Source organism: Scomber japonicus, chromosome 13, assembly GCF_027409825.1.
Source record: "Scomber japonicus isolate fScoJap1 chromosome 13, fScoJap1.pri, whole genome shotgun sequence".
Classification (NCBI taxonomy): Eukaryota; Metazoa; Chordata; class Actinopteri; order Scombriformes; family Scombridae; genus Scomber; species Scomber japonicus.
The window spans coordinates 20,754,566-20,771,708 of record NC_070590.1 but is presented as its reverse complement, the minus strand read 5'-3'; the positions used below and the strand labels follow the sequence as shown (position 1 = coordinate 20,771,708).

At 40.2% G+C, this 17,143-nt stretch overlaps 1 protein-coding gene across 1 annotated transcript; it reads left to right on the top strand.

Annotated features, from left to right (window-relative positions):
- Positions 1 to 5,394: 5,394 nt before the first annotated feature.
- Positions 5,395 to 17,103, top strand: myo1ca (myosin Ic, paralog a). Its single transcript, XM_053331013.1, has 32 exons — positions 5,395 to 5,886; positions 8,592 to 8,750; positions 8,855 to 8,970; positions 9,251 to 9,449; positions 9,652 to 9,732; positions 9,876 to 10,055; positions 10,170 to 10,268; positions 10,673 to 10,786; positions 10,877 to 10,948; positions 11,042 to 11,161; positions 11,270 to 11,352; positions 11,490 to 11,595; positions 11,679 to 11,759; positions 11,861 to 11,952; positions 12,072 to 12,166; positions 12,285 to 12,331; positions 12,448 to 12,528; positions 12,730 to 12,835; positions 13,461 to 13,578; positions 13,670 to 13,783; positions 13,972 to 14,048; positions 14,482 to 14,550; positions 14,865 to 14,949; positions 15,047 to 15,206; positions 15,321 to 15,404; positions 15,491 to 15,584; positions 15,738 to 15,793; positions 15,882 to 16,017; positions 16,459 to 16,529; positions 16,617 to 16,714; positions 16,824 to 16,923; positions 17,038 to 17,103. Exons 1-32 carry the CDS (start codon positions 5,869 to 5,871, stop codon positions 17,062 to 17,064), a joined length of 3,138 nt encoding a protein of 1,045 aa, XP_053186988.1. The 5' UTR covers positions 5,395 to 5,868; the 3' UTR covers positions 17,065 to 17,103.
- The last annotated feature ends 40 nt before the right edge of the window (positions 17,104 to 17,143 follow it).

Below are 17,143 nucleotides of genomic sequence, written 5' to 3'. Positions count from 1 at the left end.
TCTCTCGATCACGTTTCTACCATTGTCTTCCTGCAACAACTCAACTCAATCTCGCGGGATTTCAGCAAGACTTCTCCTTGAGCGAGATTTGGTTGGACACTACAACAAATTGACTGAATGGAGCAAAAGGTAAACAAGAGCGTTTTATTTCTTTGTACGGTCCTTTCCATAATGTTGTCAGACACTCATAATAACAACCTGAGCCTGTCAGTGACCATAACAAGCATTTTCATTGGTCCTACATTGTTGGGCGCAATTGCCCCAAAGGCTTACATTGGGGACAGTTTAGCGACTGCCAGCTGAGGCGCTCTTGCTCGACGGTGGACCAATTTCATAAACTCCCAATTAGTCACTTACACACACAAAGTTTCCCCTTAACTAGGTAATATACGTTATGGTTTTATCTTATAACTACTATAACTTGAATAACTTATTTTACATTATGCAAGTCATGAAAATCGTTGACAGCATCGTTACAACAGTTGGCCGTGGTAACGTTACTGGGCAACACCAGAGACAAACTGGTAATTATTATTATTATTATTATTATTATTATTATTATTATTATTATTATTAATAATAATAATAATAATAATAATAATAATAATAATAATAATGATAATAATAGCCAAACCAACAAGGTAAAGGTTTTTGGACGGTCCTAACCTTAAACTGCAGCTTCAAGTTTGAACAAAAGTCAATAGGCCTATAGCTTGCTACATTTTAATCCCTGATTTGTGCAATAGCATATATTTAATTTATAATAATCCCAAGAAGACGTAGTTGGGGGCAGGTTAATTATATGATTTCACAAGCTGATGAAGAAACTGTCATCTCAATAATAGTTCAAAAGGAAATGAGACTGCAGCATACACAGGACCTTCCCAAAGGTCCACAGAAAATATATCAATAGAATTTCAGCGATGCGTGACTGTGGCAACCTTGAAGGCTAAATCCGTCTAAAATAGTCACAGGCCTAAACTTCAAGCCTGACATACTGTAGGTCTGTAAAGAAACCTTCTGCTCTCCCCTACAGATGCTGGCACCCATCATCTGCATCATATCTGATTACTTTTGGCAGACTATTAACTTTAGCGTTGCCGCCTCCTAGTGGATTTATAGGCTAAAAACTATTTGAAATGTTGTATCACCTTAACAGTGAAAGCTTAATGCGGTTAAGACTCGAAGCTGTTGTCCAGTGAGTACCTCTGCTGTGTTGTAATTTTATCCGTTTGGATTCAGCAGGTGTGAGTGGGAAAGTCTAGACTGCAGGGAGAAAAAGTCATCCTGGTAATGGATGGTAAAGTCTGGGAGTCTCACCTTCAGCTGGAAATGTTACTGGAGTATGATATGAGAGCTAGTGCCCACAGTGTGAAACTTCAGTGAGGATGATCATTCGCTTTGATTATTAAGAGAGACCAGGTAGGTATATTTGTATGATTGTGTTTATTGTATGTTACAGATAAGCATGTACATCTGTTTGTGTATGTGTGTATGTGTGTGTGTGTGTGTGTGTGTGTGTGTTTGGTGATGTGAAAGATACATACAGTTGTCTTGTTGTGCTTGTCTAGTAGTCCAGGTAAATTAGTTAATGGGGTCAAAGAAATACCCTTTGTTAAAGTGGAAAAGTACTCTTTTACAAATAAAACGTTGCATTCAAATGTTTACTTAAATAAAAGTACATAATCATTGTAAAAAAAAAAACTTAAAAGTTAAATTATTCTTGCACAAGTTGTATAAGTGTGTGTTTTATATTAGTGCTGAAACAGAATTTAACTGCTGCTGCAGGTAAAGTAGAGCTAATTTTAAATAGTTTTGGACTCTTAAGTCCATAAATATGAATTACATTTTATGAATGTTTTGTAAAATTTGGATATGGTGTGGAGTAGTCAATACTACTCAACTATCTTAAATGGTACTTTAGTATAATCATATAGTCATATAGAGAAAAGTTCATCTTCGCTAATTCAAAAGGGTTTATCAACTGGTAGATGCTTACTGTACATGGCGAAATTCAGTATGTAATGTCTAGCATGCTGTGTTGGTATTATTGTCAAAGTGCAGCTGAGACTGACTTCAGTTCTCGTTAGTTTTAGAATAATCTTGTTATGAACTGGAGGATTAGACAGTGTAATTTTTCACCAGTTTGCAGCTCCAGATGAAAAGTCATTCAAGAGGACTCATCTGATGAGAAACCCCTTTCACCAAAATAGCAGCATACACGTCTTTTCAGTGCAGTTGATATAACCACCACTAGGCAGAGCCATAAGCCTTCCTTATAATTTAGAATATAAAGCGGGGCTGATCTAGTGATAAACTCATGCTTGTTTTGTCCCAGCGATCATGCAGAGGAAGTTACATTAGTGACCAGAAACCTCCTCCTCATCCTCATCCTCATGTTGACTCTGGTTTTTCCCCATCAGTGAAACAAAGACTTTTAAATCATTAGATCCCTAATACATACTTTTTTTTCCTTTTGTGTTTTTTGTTTCTAAAGTCCTGTAACATATGCAAATGTGTGTCCACAGCTTGATGATTGATGTGGTTTTGTTTTACACCTTGGTCAATTTATAAAGTAGCCTTTGTGGTGTAACAGGGATATGGGGGATGAGAGGTGATAAAGGTGAGAACGGGGTGAAAGGGACAGCAGATGGGTGCTGAGGGAGCTCAGCCATGTACAATAGGTGGGAAATGCCATCTCTACCAAGAACATATACAGTCAGGGAGGCTAGTTTAGTTTAGTATATACACACTGACACATATGTACTTGCAGTTTCTATTTTATGTAAAGCACATACAGTTGCCATTGTGTATGAAATGCGCAATATAAATAAAACTGCCTTGCCTTGCCTTGCAGGATAAGTTAAAGGGACAAGAAAAGAGGAGATATACCATATCTAATAAAGTCTGTCACATTCATTGTCTATGTGTGTGACACAGAGAGAGAGAGAGTCGGAGAAAAGAGAGAGAGGAGGCAAACAGCCCATTTTTCCACCCCACCCAAAAAAGTCATCTTTCCTCTATGATTCATTATTATACTGAATCGGAAAAGCTTAGCAGTACAAAATGAGGGAAAACCATTACATCTTAGACTAAGTACACACAGGCAGCCAGTTTATGACAAGAAGGTTATGCTGGGATTTCTGGATTTGTTCCATAATATGTCAGATGTTCAGAATTAGTTTTAGAGTTTTAATATCATTAAATGAAATTGAAGTCAGGCAGAGGGCTGTATCTGCAAAGTAAGAAATCAGTCAAGGAGGGAAGAGACTTGCTTTTGAGACATCATTGTGCATTTTTTCAGTCTTACATCCTACAGTGGTTTGGTATTAAGTGTGACAGCAGTGGGTGTAGTGACCTTTGGCAAGTTTTAGACTCCAGTTTATCGCACATAACACATTGGATTTTCTGCATGTTAAACTCATTGAGGAACAGTTGAATTTGGTTGATGTTAACATGCACGCAAAGTTGTGAAGGAACCAACCTCAAATGAATAGTCTTGATGGAAGATCTTGAACATCAGGAAGCAGCTAGGAAGGAAATTGTTCTTACAGGAACCGCTGAACAAAGATAGGAACAGTGATTTAAAAACAACTCAGGATGATACATCATGAGTTCAGGTGCTGAAGATGGACTCCACAGTTGTTTCTTTCTGACTGACTTAAGTTTAATTTAGCATGCAATAAGCTTGAACCAGATGTTGTAAATGTGTACAGATTAAAGGAACCAGATGTTTCAGGGGAGTACCCTCATGTCTTCCACACGCATGTGGTTACGTGCACAAGCTATCTGAGACGCCTTTGAATGTATTTAACCTCTGAAACTCTGAAATAGTAAATTAGATTTTAAAAAAGACACTGACATGCTGAATGGTGAATGTGGCAGGCTGTTCAGTGAACTCTAAATAAATGTTTTGCTTCTAGTAATCTCGTTGTCCATGTGATCCTGGGAGCTGTGTTGTTGAGGGCTTCTCGGGGGGTCTTCCTTGCCAAATTTGTCCCAGGTAAGGCAAGGCCCATATGACACCCAGATGAAGGAAACTAGAGCCTGAGTTGAGCACATGGTGGTGAGGCATAGATGCACAGTGCTCCTGTGAACATAAACTCTAATACACTCATATTGGTTTACTCAACATACTGGACTCATTTAAAAAAAAAAAAACATTGGCCACAACAAAAGTCACAATTGTTCTGCATGCATACATTTTTCTGTGTTAACTTCACAAGATAACCGTGTATCCTGAAGTATAATGTAGAGGTCACATAACCTCCTGTCCACAATATTTCCTCACTGCACTGTTTGGTGTTGATAGAGGAACACAACAATACCCACCACTCTGCTGCAGTCAGCTTTTCAGATGCAAATGATCAAGTATGGACTCATTGTTTGAGTTTCTTTTGATTTTTGCCCTAAACTGTCATGCAGTGACTGATCATTTGAGGTGATGCTGGGGTGAAAAGAGCTCATACATACAACAAACAACTGAGGGAACATGGACACTTTATTTTCAGAAAGAAAAGCTGTGAGAAAATAGTTGAATGAAGAAAAAAAACTTCAGTGAGACAACACAGGGTGGACCTAGCAAGACTGCTTGCCATATGTAGTAAAAGGGGCGGAGCAACAGTGATACCAACTGGTACAAGATCCTTTAGTTTAATAGTTGTGGCACTTTCAATTCTTCCCTATTTGTGTACACTATCTACATACAGTAGTGGTAGAGAGGAAGCAGCATGGAGATTCATTTCTTCTTGTTTTACGCACTGCTGAGACAGTGAGAGATTGTGAAAAAAGAGCAAGAGACTTCTTCCATCTGGGTAGCATTATTCAGATTCCTCAGTGTTGGATATTTGATGATGCTGGCAAGGGAAAGAGAGTGAGGCGTGGAGTGAGGGGAAAATGGGGTGAGAGGAAAGATGAGAAGAACCAATGGAGGGCACTGTTCTCGTGAAGAGGCATTCACTTCACCTGCCACATATATTAAGAATTGGAGGGAATGCAAGAAGAGAGGAATATGGTGGTCAATGCAGACAGCACATATTATGTATAATTATTGCTATTGCTAAAATCACTGACCAGCTTAATCTATCAGATAAATGTCAGATTCATTTGCAGAGTGATGTTTTGATGATGTAAGTTATTTCATCAACAGTGGAGGACAGCCATGAGGAGGGAGAAGTCTGGCGGGTGAACTCACATCCCATGTGAATCAGTCTCAACTTGTGGGAGAAAAGGGAGGGAACAAGCTAAACAAGGAGGGAATGAAAGAAAGAATGTACCAAAATCTCATCATGTGATTTTTTTTTTCTTCTCGGTTTTATATAGTTGCACAGTGATTACATGTTTGTAGTTTGAGGCTCTTAGCAAAATTTTCCAAACCCTTCCAGCTCTCTGCTTCTCCAGCTCTTTTGGCACCATTCAACAGCATACTTTCCCTTTGACTTTTTTTTTTTTTTAAATCCAGTTGTGTGACGTGTGTGAGGAGTTCCTGCCCTTGTTTCGTGCAGCAGCCTATAGTTTAGAGGGAAGGAGAGGGATCCAGGGAGAGGCCGACACTTACATGACCTGTCAAAGGGAGATTGAATTGAAGGTATAAACAAGAGGAGCTGTTGGCGTTTTGGCCTGAGCGTGAGCATTTGTCCTTACAGGGGAGCCAGACGAGGAGGAGGAAAGACGAGGAGAAGTGACTAAGGCTGAGCGAAAGTAAGAGAGTGACTGACGGGGAGAGAAGAAGATAAGGTGCCTCATTCTGTCGCCCATGGGCAAATGTGGATGAGAAGTTACAGTTGAGGAGTCGGTCTGACACAAGAGGAGGAGCACCAGCCCTGGGGGAGCATCAGCTCATCCATCTTCTAGCAACAACAGGACAGGATGAGGTACCAAGGCAGGGTAAGAGCCACACTACCATGATGCTCCTTGTTGTGTTTTTACATTTGGTAATACACACTGACTGGATTTAATGTGTGTGTGATTGTACGTGCACAGCCTGTGGTCATACAGTGAGGCATAAACCCTGATCCAACAGTCACTCATGGAGACACTGAAGAGGGGAAAGCAAAACAGAACAATGAGTCACTTTGAGATTTTTTTCCTTTGCATGCCTATGAGTCATCGTGTATTTTGGGTTTTTGTATGGACTTCAACTCAAACAGTCCAAAGAGGATAAACTTGGTAGTTTGCCACCATAAATACTACTGGCACATCAGTGGTGGAGAGCTAGCTGTGGTACCAGAGAGCTCACCCTGGGACAGAGTGGTGGGGTATGCCTTATAAGGAAGACAATCCGAATGTAGTCGGCCCAGCAGAGCTTAGTCACGGGGTCTAGAGCCAAGTCTCACTGGTTGTCACTGCTGCAGCACCTACAGTATAAACATGCAGATTACACTACAACTCGCTGATACTCAACAACGACAACACTGCAAGGATGAGATTAGCTGCAAAGAAACCTCCATCCCAGTCCTGTAACTCTTAAGACATCTCAGCCACAGTGTTGCTACCTCCTTTAAAATTTCCCCATTAGATTATGTAACCACAGGAGTGAGAGTGTTTCCATGTTTGAAAGCAAGGAGGTTTCGGATGAGACTTCTCTATTAAAAGTAAAACTTTTCCACATGTTATGGTGATACAATTCCTGGGGTGAATCTAAAAAACTGTAACTCATGACTATGAGATTCAAAACAATGTTTGTTTTGTTTTGAGTACAAGAACTTTGTTTTGGGTTTTTTCTATGGAAAATCTGATGTGTGTCAGTGCACTGTTACTGCTGTCTCTCTCAAGCAGACAAAAATAGTATGAGCATAGAAAGACAATTGCAAATATTTGGATGTTTAAAACATCTGAGAGATTGATACTGCAGCAGCTACTGTAAATCTAAAAAACATCAGAGACTCACGTAAAACGTAAGGTATCTGAAGATGGAATGAAAGGAGTCTGTCTGAATTTAGAGCCACATAGTTTCGGTCAATGTCAATCCCCTTCTGTAAATATCAACGCTTAATGTAAATACTGAACACTCAAAAGTGTATTCTAAGTTCCGTTATGATGTGCGAGCCTGTGGTGAGTTACGTGACCTCACATATGACAGGCCACAAACACATACACTGATGAGAGTCAACCTAAACCAAGCATAAGCATTCTTCCGCAAACCAAGTTACGAAATTGAGTGGAAAAAGCCCCCTTACATACCATGAACTTATGGGAAATGTTACAATTTGCCATAAGTGTGTCTTCACTGCGTCCTCTACACATCGAGGGGTGTAGCAATAATCCATGCTCTGCACTGTCAGTTATGTCACCTCTTGTATCAGTTATTAACAGAAGTGTAGATTTCGTGTTTGGCATCCAACAAACCTCATATCCTCATTGTATGATATAAAACATGCACAGCTGGTGACACATGGCATAGAAACATTTAGTGGCATCCACTGAATGCCTGGCCCAAACCTGACCCTGACATTCCTCAGTTGTATCCTTTGGAAAATCTGACTGTGAAATGTAATTACTGTCTGTAGAAAGACCACCTGCAGGAATGGGAGAACAATACTCCAAGGTGAAGTAGAGAGGAGGGGCTGCAGCGGAAGTGTCCGGTGACTTTCCTTTGCTCTTGCTGCTTGGCTATCTTCCACTCTTGTCCTCTTTGTTTTTTTAAAGGATTTTCCTGCATCTAGTGCTCGGAGACAATGACCTTTTACCGGTATTAACCAGCCAAATGAGACCCCAGAGAAGCTCTTGCATTCAAGAAAAACAGAAGCCCAGTGGAAGTCTAGCCCCTTTGTTCCACTTTCTGCTTGTTTTTTTTTAAATTTCTATGTTTAAAGGAAAACAGCAGGGCCTCTCTCATAAATGTATCTTTGAAACTGTAGAGAGTACAGCTGGTGGGCTGTAGTGCACTGATTTCACACTTCTTTGTGTTTCTTGATATTTATCATCAGCCTGCACTACAATGTTTGCCATCACAGTTGGGTTGACATGTACACACACTTTCCTAGTTGCATTGGTTTAAACCCCGTCTAGTGATTTAGAGCTGTATGTACAGTAGATACATCATAATACACTATCTTACTGTCTCATAATACTAGAGTCTACTCTGTCTGTTTATCATTTGGATTCTTTAAATGTCTTCCTTGTTTAATCTTGGCAAGGCTCTCTGGAACTGTTCTTACTTTGTGTGTTTACAGGGTTGTTTTGTGGATGTGGTCAGTAAGTCTTGAGTCATTTGTCTAGAGTATTTCAATTTTTGCCCCTCCTCATAAATTAATTCTTTCTTGTAAAATCTTATGTGGCAATTATTGTAATGTTGAGTGCCAGATGTTAACCAGATTGTTAATTCTAAGTGGATACATGTAGTTGAATCATATGAAATGGAAAGAGGTCTTTTGTGCCCCCTGCTTGTGAACAGTGTGATTGCATCTGTTGGAAAGTCATCAGTAAGGGCAGGAATCTCTTTCCTCTTCCTTTTAAATATAGGAGACCACTCATGGGTCCAGAGACTTGGTTGTTGGAAGACGGGATGTCCACAGATAGTGAACTAGAATAATTGACTCTTCTACTATTTGAAGAAGTGTTGAAGGGTGTAATTCTCTTTCTTCCTGTAGGAGGTGGATGTTGAAGGAAGAGTGCGTCTGGTGATGGAGAGCGCCCTGACTGCCCGGGACAGGGTCGGGGTGCAGGACTTTGTCTTGCTGGAAAACTACAACAGTGAGGCAGCCTTCATAGAGAACCTGCGGCGACGCTTTGGAGAAAACCTCATCTATGTAATAAAGCCACCTGTCTTCACACAGTATGTTCCATAACATTTCAGCGGGTGCGGTGACACATATTTGAACATTTTGTTTGTTCTGCTAATACTTTGGCACAGACGTATATTGGCTCAGTGCTGGTGTCAGTGAACCCTTACAAAGAGCTGGAGATTTACTCCAAGCCGCAGATGGAACGCTACAGAGGGGTCAGCTTCTACGAAATATCGCCTCACATGTGAGTCCCTCTTTGTCCTCAGACATGTTTTTCTTTACCAAACTTCTCTGCTGTCAGTTTCCATCCCATTAATCACACAGTACACCGAGAACTGTGAAACTCTCACCATGATTATGAAAATTCTGTATGATTTACCCCTACATAAATTAATCATAAAATAAAATATTTGATCACCACGTTAAATGTTTGCACACTGTCTTGTTTCTTGTACTGTATTCCACCACAGTGATTTAATATTAAGTTGATCTGTAGCTGATGCTGCTCTTGCGTTTTCCCTTAGTTATGCCTTGTCAGACAATGCCTACCGGGCTATGCGGACTGAGAGGAAGGATCAGTGTATTCTCATATCGGGTGAGAGCGGAGCAGGTAAAACAGAAGCCTCTAAGAAGATCCTCCTCTACTACGCCGTCACCTGCCCCACCAATGATCACATGGCTGCCCTTGGAGACCGCCTACTCCAGTCCAACCCTCTTTTGGAGGTATTTAACCTTTGGCATTTTAAACTGAACAGCCAGTATTACAGTTAAAAACATATCTGTAAAATCTGACTAACCTTTATACATCTGTGTTTTGTAAATACTCAATGTTCCCTCTTGATTGTATGATTTTATTATTCTATTGTTCTATTGCTCTTAATTTAACTTCCCCACTTTAATTTCCTGTCTCTCCTGCTTTGTGCAGGCATTTGGCAATGCCAAAACACTGAGGAATGACAACTCCAGCCGGTTTGGAAAATACATGGATGTCCAGTTTGACTTCAGGGTGAACACTCCCTCCATTGTCATTCTTTAGAGAAATAATGTGTTCACACCATATAGATAACATCACATTTAGTTTAGTTATTCTATTTATTTATTATAGTACTAAAGCTGCTTTTATACATCTGCTCCTATCTTTTTCAATAGGGGGCACCAGTAGGCGGTCACATCCTAAACTACCTGCTGGAGAAGTCTCGTGTAGTGCATCAGAACCACGGCGAGAGGAACTTCCATATTTTCTATCAGCTTCTGGATGGAGGGGATGACGATCTGCTTCACATGCTGGACCTTGAAAGAAACCCTCAGAACTACCAGTATCTGGTCAAGGTGTGTGTGGTGCAGAAGTGAGATTGCACTGATGATTGCAATGACATGCAAACAGAATTCCTTGCAATTATATTGCCAGTTGTGGTGTAGCCTAATATTAAATTGTCCTTTTAGGGAAACTGTCCCAGAGTCAGCTCCATCAGTGACAAGAATAATTGGAAAGTTGTGATGAAAGCTTTGTCTGTTATTGGCTTCACCGAAGAAGAAGTGCAGGTCAGTACAATCACACTGCTGAATCATAGTTGCCTGAATGCAGCTGGCAACACAGATGTTTTGTTTTTCAGTTACATTTTCTGCTTAACCACATTTACCACATTAAAGTGGAAACATTTAAACTGTAGAGTCATTGGAATAGATCCAAGATAGGCAATGTTTTGACAATCTCCATTATCTTGGGAATATTAGTTTCTTTTTAAACTTGCCAAACATCACATAGCTTTTCTTGTCATCATGAAAGCATTCAGGACAACTCTGGATGAATCCAAAAAATACAATGTCTCTCCTCATGTTTGCCTATTAATTATCATATTCTCAGTTACCCTTGTATTGACTTCCCAAATGTCAAACTGTTCATCTTTAAGATTGTTGTTAACTGTTTTTCTTGTGTTTTACCTCAGAAACTGCTGAATATCATCGCCAGTGTTCTCCATCTGGGAAACACTCAGTTTGGGGAAGGGGAGGAAGGAGAAACTTATATCACCACAGAGACTCAGATAACAAATCTTGCAAAGGTCAGAACAGTCCCACTAGTATTACTGGATGTTCAAAAATGCACAAACACACAAAAAGGCAGCTTTGAGAACAGATGTGTTGTTTTGCAGTTGCTGGGTGTCGATGGCTCGGCCCTCAGTGAGGCTCTCACTCACAAGAAACTCACCGCAAAGGGAGAAGAGGTGATGCACTTTTTGTCCTTGTTTTGCATATTTTCACTTGTTTGGTGTTTATCGTGTACCATCACAATTTCTTTCATACTTTGTGCATTACAGATGATCAGCCCACTAAATTTTGAGCAGGCAGTGTCTGCCCGCGATGCCTTAGCCAAGGCTATGTATGGTCGGACCTTCACTTGGTTGGTGGAGAAGATCAACCGATCACTTGCTCTGAAGGTGCTGTCTCCATCTTGATAACATGTGAACGACAGTAGTGGAAATTTCATAATGTAGTTGTGATGTTCTACCATCTGATTTACAGTGCTTACTTCATGTGTTATGCAGGATGAAATCTACCACAGCAGCAAAGGCTCCTCAGTTATAGGTCTTCTAGATATCTATGGCTTTGAGGTACTGCAGACCAATAGGTACGAGTTATATTCATTTCCTTCTTTCTATCCTACCTAAATTTGCCACCAAAGTCTTTGTCAGAAGTAACTTCTATTGTCTCTATTATATATCCAGTATTCATTTGGCCTCATTTCTCTTGTACTTCTTCCTACAGTTTTGAGCAGTTTTGCATCAACTACTGCAATGAGAAGCTCCAACAGCTGTTCATTGAGCTCACCCTCAGATCTGAGCAGGAAGAGTATGAGACAGAGGGAATTGCAGTGAGTCCATCATCCAAACACATAAGTTTGATACTGATATCAATATTCCCATTCCAACACAACATTGTTCTGTCTACTTTCAGTGGGAGACAGTGGAGTACTTTGACAACAAGATCATTTGTGATCTGATTGAGGAGAAGCACAAAGGCATCATCTCCATTCTGGTGTGCACGAAAACTCCTAGTTTATGTGTGTGTCTCTACATATAGTGTTATATTTCCCACTGTCATTATAGGTAAAGTTAAATAGTGTGGCTGTCTTTTAGGACGAAGAGTGTCTGAGACCTGGAGAGACTTGTGATGTCTCCTTTTTAGAGAAACTGGAGGATTCACTGGGCAGCCATCCCCATTTTGTCACGTAAGCAACATTTTATATCAAATATTATTTTGATATACAGTTCTAAGACTCTTCTAACTGCAACCTCTTATATCAGCGGGCCTATGTACTGTATGTTACTGTGCGTTTATGTATTTCAGTCACAAGTTGGCAAATGGAAAAACTCGCAGGGTAATGAGTAGAGAGGAGTTCAGACTTCTGCATTATGCTGGTGAGGTCAACTACAACGTCAATGGTAAGCTGTAATTTATCACTAGATCAACCCATTGACTATTTTTATTTGACACTTATTACAGAGCACGCTCCACAACCCACTACTGACAAATTGCACTGTTTATGTTTGTCTCATTCAGGTTTCCTGGACAAGAACAACGATTTGCTGAACAGGAACCTGAAAGAGGTGAGCATAATGAAAATAGACATGGTGGGGCCTCACTACAAACTTTTATTGTTTGGGTGAAGAGAAGGGGGGGGCACTGTGTTGACATGTGGTTGTGTGGTTTCATCTCTGTTCAGGTCATGTGCCAGTCAGACAACCAGATTCTAAGTCACTGCTTCCACAGAGAGGAAGTGATAGACCAGAAACGCCCAGAGATGGTAAAATGTATTCTCGCTTTCTCACGTCCCTCTACCTCATTTTTTCCCCCTTGCTCAGCCATTTAGTAGCCGTGAGAGTGATGATAAAGAAACATGTGACTGTCCTGTTTCTCTCTCCCTCTCTTCCTCTCTCTGTCACAAACCAACACACAAACCAAGAGATAATTTCCCACAGTTTCATGTTTTTTTTCTGTCATTTAGGCAGCCACACAGTTTAAAAATAGCCTGATGAAACTGATGGAGATCCTCATGTCCAAAGAGCCATCCTATGTGCGCTGTATCAAGCCCAATGATGCCAAGCAGCCAGGTATGCTTATATATTACAGAATGTATTGTAACATGAGTTTGTTGCATATTTCATTACTGTTATTCTCAAATAAGTTTAATAATTAATAGTATGTACAAACAATGGGAAAAAGGGATTACAAACTTGCAAAATGTATCAGTAGTCATGACATACTGTCCATTCTGTGTCCAGTTTTCCCTTTTTAACAGAACTGTTCTCCTCACTCTCAAGAGATCAGTTCTGATTGATTATGTGTTGTTATTATTTCTTGATAAATGCCGTTGTCAATAAAACACAAAAATTCATGCAGTTGTTCCAGAAAAAAAGCCTTTGTGGGAAGGGAAGAGATTTTGCCAGCTGAAGCATATTAATAAGAAAGAAATTGAGGATGTTTTTGTTTTGCATCAACAGCAAATTATCACAAGATTCTATCGGAAAACAGGGAGGTTTATTATTGATTACAACATAAAAAGAGCAAGATTAGAAATAATGGCAGGTTTCCAATAATGTATACAGTATTAAATAAATGAAATTAATGTCTCTTCCTTTGAGGTAAACAAAGGCCTCAGTCGCTATTTGAGTACTTGCAGCATGTGTTTGCCATAATTGTATCATGGTCACCAGAGAATAAGATCTCTCCCTGCAGGTCGGTTTGATGAAGTTCTGGTGAGGCACCAGGTGAAGTATCTCGGCCTGATGGAAAACCTGAGGGTGAGGAGAGCTGGCTTTGCCTACAGACGCCGCTTTGAAGCCTTCCTACAGAGGTGACCTTCTCTTTGAATGATTCACTGCCTCAGTATTTGTTCATTCTGTTTACTTTATGTTAGCTTTTTATCATTATAATTATGTATGTAGGTATAAGCCACTGTGTCCTGAGACATGGCCCAACTGGCATGGCAGACTCGTGGATGGTGTATCTACACTGGTCAACCACCTGGGCTACAAAGCAGAAGAGTACAAACTGGGCAGGTAAGAGAGGAGAGATTAATAGCAGTGTTTCTTATCTGTTAACAACTATACTGTCACAGTTACAGATAGGATTAAGGGGCCACCCAGACTGAACGTGTGCACAAAAACAATCCATACTTCACTGCATTGTTTGAATTCCTCAATTAATTACTTTGTGTCAATCACATTTTTTGGTCCACTTTCTGCAGGTCAAAAATCTTTATCCGTTTCCCGAAAACTCTCTTCACCACAGAAGACGCACTCGAAGCAAAAAAGCCGGATATAGGTGAGAAACAGTAGTAAGGATTATAAACATAGCTGACAGCTGAAATGAAAATAGAATATAATGACTCACATTCAAATATTAACAATGTGAAGTACATTTGTAATGTTTGGTGTCTAATATGTGTGTGAATTGTAATATTTATTTAGAGTTGTTAGAGAGATGATGACTCAGCTATTTTCCAAGATTGTAGTTTGTGATGTTGTTGTATTGGATTGCAATTTGTTGTGAGAATGTCACTCTTTAACACAATAAACATACTTTAAACACAATCACTTTGAAGATATAATGAACACAGCCTGATAATTCATAACATATCTAATCAGTGAATTACATCCCATGCTGTAAATATAAATCAGGTATCCACAGCAGGAATTCTGGAAAAATGGAAAAAACACATACCTACCTTTACTCTCTTTTCTTTGTTGCGTTCCAGCTCTTACCCTGCAGACATCATGGAGAGGCTACAGGGAGAGAGCCAAATACCAACGCATCAGACATGCAGGTCGGTGAGCCTCCCACCGTCGACTCCCTTGCAGCTTCCTCCTTCTTCCTCAGAACAGTGTCAACATGTCCCACAAAATTAAATTTTTTTAAACATGTGATTCTCACTTCCCCAATCGTCAAAGTCCACATGTTACACATTTTAATTGCAGATCATGCATCTTTGAGTGTCCATGCTTTTGCACTTTATTTGTCTTTCCTGACAAGTTTGGTTGTAGTAAATTGTGCTATACTAACCTTGGAATGTTGTCTTTGGATGAATATAAAAGTTGTCATGGTATTAATATATGCATGTATGTGTATGTGTATGTGTAGTGATAGTGATCCAGTCTGGGTGGCGAGGGATGAAAGCACGCAGGAGGGCTAAGAGGCGTCGACAGGCTGCTGATTTAATACGCAGGTGCTTGACTGATACTCTGTTACTGTATGCATGTTTGTGACTGTTGTTTGTATGTATAGTAAAATGATTTTTTTGTATGTCTTTAAAAAAAAATCAGGTTCATAAAAGGCTTCATTTACCGTCATGAGGAATACTGCCCAGAGAATGAGTATTTCCTGGATCATGTACGCTACTCCTTTCTCAAGAATCTACGCAAAAACCTGCCCAAGAGTGTTCTGGACAAAAGCTGGCCCACACCTCCCCCCTCCCTCATTGAGGTACAAACAGAGGATCACTCAGCTGATTAACATGTCAACATGCACAAAGAGAACTGAATGTGTAGAGTTTTAAAGGCAAATCTACATTGTCAATTCTTCTTTGGTGCCCTACAGGCCTCTGAGCACCTGCAGAGGCTACACATGCGGAACATGGTAACAAAGTATTGCAGGAGGGTGCAGCCTGAGTGGAAGAAGCAGGTATACTCACTACACGATGCACAATCTCACTTTTTTCTTTTTAGCGTGCAGAATTTTCATCTTGCTTGATTTTTTTCCTCCTCCAGATGCTGCAGAAGGTTGAAGCCAGTGAGATCTTCAAGGATCAGAAAGACAGCTACCCACAGAGTGTTGGCAGATTGTTTTTGGACTCCAGGCTGGGTACGTGCCCATATATATATATATATATATATATATATATATTTAAGCATTTTTTCCAATGTACACACAATCTAAGAGTTTGCCCCTATAGATTTACAGCAGAGATGCACCCCAAAAACCATGCAATATTTACTCTCCTATTACTTTATTTAGAAGATGAGCAAATCAATCTCAAAGTGGTCCAAACACTCGGCAATGAAAAAGTACAGGTGAGATGAAACTTTTCTAACAGGAAATTGATGCATTCATTAAAAGACACAGCTCTCTCACACTAATGTGTCTGTTTGTGCTTCTCAGTACGGTGTTTCAGTCACAAAATATGACAGGAGGGGTTTCAAGCCTCGCCCTCGGCAGCTGCTGCTCACTAACACCTTTGCTGTGCTGGTGGACAGGACCAAGATCAAGCAGAGGATTGACTATCCAAGTCTTAGAGGTGAAACTCAGCCAGGAGATGAATATGTTAAGATACTGAGTATTGTCTTTGCTGATCTCATAATCATTTAATCATTGCACATATTTATTGAGAACGAGGAGTTACAGTTGTTCCCTATCTTCTCCATTTCCTTAGCTAAAATTAAACATATTTTTCTGTCAGTACTCAGCAGTCAATTATTCTACTTTCCCTGTGCACTGCAGCAGAAGTATCCATGGCAACCAAATTTGTTGTCCAATGCTCTTGTCATCCTTTGGATGAAAAAAAAAGAAAAATGTTGTTTTCTCAATGAAAGATGCTTTTAAATGAAAAGAAGACTATTTGTAACAAGTTTGTTTGACTGACAGTTGTATTTGCTTCACATCATTTTTAACTGATGCACATAATTGATTCAAAATTCATCGTGACCTATTATTACTTGTGATCATGTTCTTTAAACAGGTATCTCTGTGAGCTCCCTCAGCGATGGGATGTTTGTTCTGCACTTGCCCAGTGAGGACAATAAGCAGAAGGTACAGTTGTAGGATAACAATAGCAGTCATTACTCTTTACAAGTGTGTATCCACCGGGTCAGTCTAAATCTGCTGTGTCTCCCTCAGGGCGATGCAGTGCTCCACTGCCACCATGTGATTGAGGTGGTTACAAAACTCGCCATGATGGCCAACAAGACCAGCTATGTCAACATCAGCCCGGGAAGGTGAGGCTCTGTCTGACTGCTACATCTGAGATCTGAAGCACTGGAGGTCTGTAGTTATTGCAAGTCTAACAGTCATCATGTTGTTTATTACTTCCTGTGTGGCATGCAGTATCAGATTTGCTGTGGCTCGCGCCAAGGAAGGAATCATTGATTTCGTCAGGGGTTCAGAGCTGAAGGTGGCCAAAGGCAAAAGAGGACATCTGCTAGTGGTGAGTCTGCAGCTGCTCTGATGTCATGTGGGGAGCCCGCAGGAAGAAATGGGTGTTTTAACATTAAAAACTTTTCGTTCAGCTGACTGTGTTCAATCTGATTTTACTCTGCAGACTGCCCCTCAGATCAACACAACATGAAGAAACAGGAAGCAGGTTTCATTGGGAGGATCAGGCAAACTCTGAAGTTATTATTTTTTAGTCTGCAGCAAATGATACC

What these genes read in the sequence shown, in the direction of transcription:
- myo1ca (XM_053331013.1), top strand. An exon ending in GGTCAACTACAACGTCAATG is followed by an intron (nt 12,167 to 12,284) that starts GTAAGCTGTAAT and finishes TGTCTCATTCAG; the next exon opens with GTTTCCTGGACAAGAACAAC. An exon ending in GTCAACATCAGCCCGGGAAG is followed by an intron (nt 16,715 to 16,823) that starts GTGAGGCTCTGT and finishes TGTGGCATGCAG; the next exon opens with TATCAGATTTGCTGTGGCTC.